Source organism: Sphaeroforma arctica (assembly GCF_001186125.1).
Source record: "Sphaeroforma arctica JP610 unplaced genomic scaffold supercont1.287, whole genome shotgun sequence".
NCBI lineage: Eukaryota > Ichthyosporea > Ichthyophonida > Sphaeroforma > Sphaeroforma arctica.
Window position 1 is genome coordinate 32,411 of NW_014040271.1, and position 2,026 is coordinate 34,436.

Sequence of the window (2,026 nt, forward strand, 5' to 3'; positions counted from 1 at the left end):
TGTATGTATGTATGCAGGTAGGTAGATAGGTGGTTAAGTAGGTAGGTATGTATTTATGTATGTAGGTATGTACCAATGCGTGTGTTTGAGAATGTATGCATACATATATCTATATATCTCCACTATAATGTATTGCCGGGCTTATTGATTCTGTATAATATGTGCACATGTCAACAAGTCCTCTCTAGTGTATCACCTGGCTTATCAGTTCTATATACTTTGTGTACATGGCTAGCCCACTATTGTCATTGCTCGGCTTTATGCGGCATTGATTCTCACTATTCCTATACTCCCATGGACATATCCAGTCAATAGTACTAGTCGAGTCTGTCGGTCTCTGCTGTTTTATATTATATTATATATTATGTTTTATATTATGTTTTAAATTATGTTTTATACTATGTTGTATACTATGTTTTATATTATTTGTATACAGCTATGATATACCTATCCGGCAAGGGAATCGTCCACAGAGATCTGGCTGCCAGGAACTGTCTTCTGGGCGCGCCTACGTCTGAATCTCACGGCGTCCCGGTATTGAAATTGGCTGATTTCGGGATGTCACGCGTGATCGGCCGAGACGCGACGAAGATCGTGGACCATCCGTTTCCGGCGGGGAAGAAGTTGAATGCATACGTCACACGGGGAAGGTAGGTAAACCAGTTCGGTACATGCACCCCACTCGTACTATATACACTTTGCTGGGGTGGGCTTGTGGGGTGGGACTTGGAATGCATACGTTACACGTGGAAGGTAGGTAAACCAGTTCGGTACATACACCCCACTCGTACTATATACACTCTGCTGTCGGCGTGGTGGTACAGTGCGTGTGGGGTGAGTTGCGTTGTGATGGGTATGTGTGTGTGTAGTCTGCGAAGCTATGCCTGAGTTTTGGAGTGTTGAATATCCTATATACAGATACGTATGGGAGCAGCGCCAGACATTGCCGCATTGAGAACATTGACCCTCATATAGACATCCGAAAAGTAAAAGTGGGATTATAAACTTCAAAAGTTAATAGTGGGATTATAGCCTTCCTCATTCTCTCGTTAATTTAATTTACTTGACCATTTGCCTTAACCCCTCCCACAGCTTGTCGTCGGCCAGCGGTTTTGATCCCAATGCGAGCATGCAACGATCCGCAAGTACCGAAAGTGTATTCCGGTACGTACAAGTGTGTATTCCGATACGTACAATTGTGCATTCCGGTACGTATAAGTGTGTATTCCGATACGTACAATTGTGCATTCCGGTACGTATAATTGTGTATTGCGGTACGTACAATTGTGTATTCCGGTACGTACAAGTGTGTATTGCGGTACGTACAACTATGTATTCCGGTACGTACAAGTGTGTATTGCGGTACGTATAATTGTGTATTCCAGTACGTACGTACCATTTCGAAGTATTGTGTGGGCGTGTGTAGCGTTCCATGGTGTTTGATACAGACAACAAGATGAGGACAATTGGTGTGTCACTCTGCCGTGGCTGGTGTACTGTTTGTTTCATTTAGTATGGTGGCTGGTGTGTGTACAAGCGTTGTAGCAATGCAGATGATCTGATGTGTTTTGTTCTTTGTTCCTCATAGGATGCTTCCCGAAAGCGCCGCTGCAGGCGACTTAGCACCTGGAGGGACTGATCTGAAGCGAACGAAGAGTACCAATAGTCTCTACGGAGGTATGTGACAACAGGTGAACATATGTATGGGAGAACAAGCAAACATGTGAATGTGATAACAAGTGAACATGTGTGTCAATAAGCAAGCATGTGTACGTGTTAATAATAAGTTGACACGTGTATGTATCAAAACGCAAGTATGTGTATGTGTTAATAATAAGCAGACATGTGTATGTGATGACAAGCAGACATGTTTATGGAAGGCATACGTATCTAACCGAGTTGTGTAATTCTGAAATTCGTAAGCAGATGGTAGAGGTCGCTCACCTCGTAGGTGCACTTAGGTTTTACGTCAATGGTACGAAGCCGCTTGTCCTGTGATTCCGGACTTATTCGTTCTATATATATA

At 43.2% G+C, this 2,026-nt stretch overlaps 1 protein-coding gene across 1 annotated transcript; it reads left to right on the forward strand.

Annotated features, from left to right (window-relative positions):
- Window positions 1-438: 438 nt before the first annotated feature.
- SARC_04844 (hypothetical protein) lies at window positions 439-1,685 on the forward strand (the record flags this gene model as incomplete). Its single annotated transcript, XM_014301306.1, has 3 exons — window positions 439-650; window positions 1,093-1,164; window positions 1,589-1,685. 3 exons carry the CDS (start codon window positions 439-441, stop codon window positions 1,683-1,685), a joined length of 381 nt encoding a protein of 126 aa, XP_014156781.1.
- Between the last annotated feature and the right edge of the window lie 341 nt (window positions 1,686-2,026).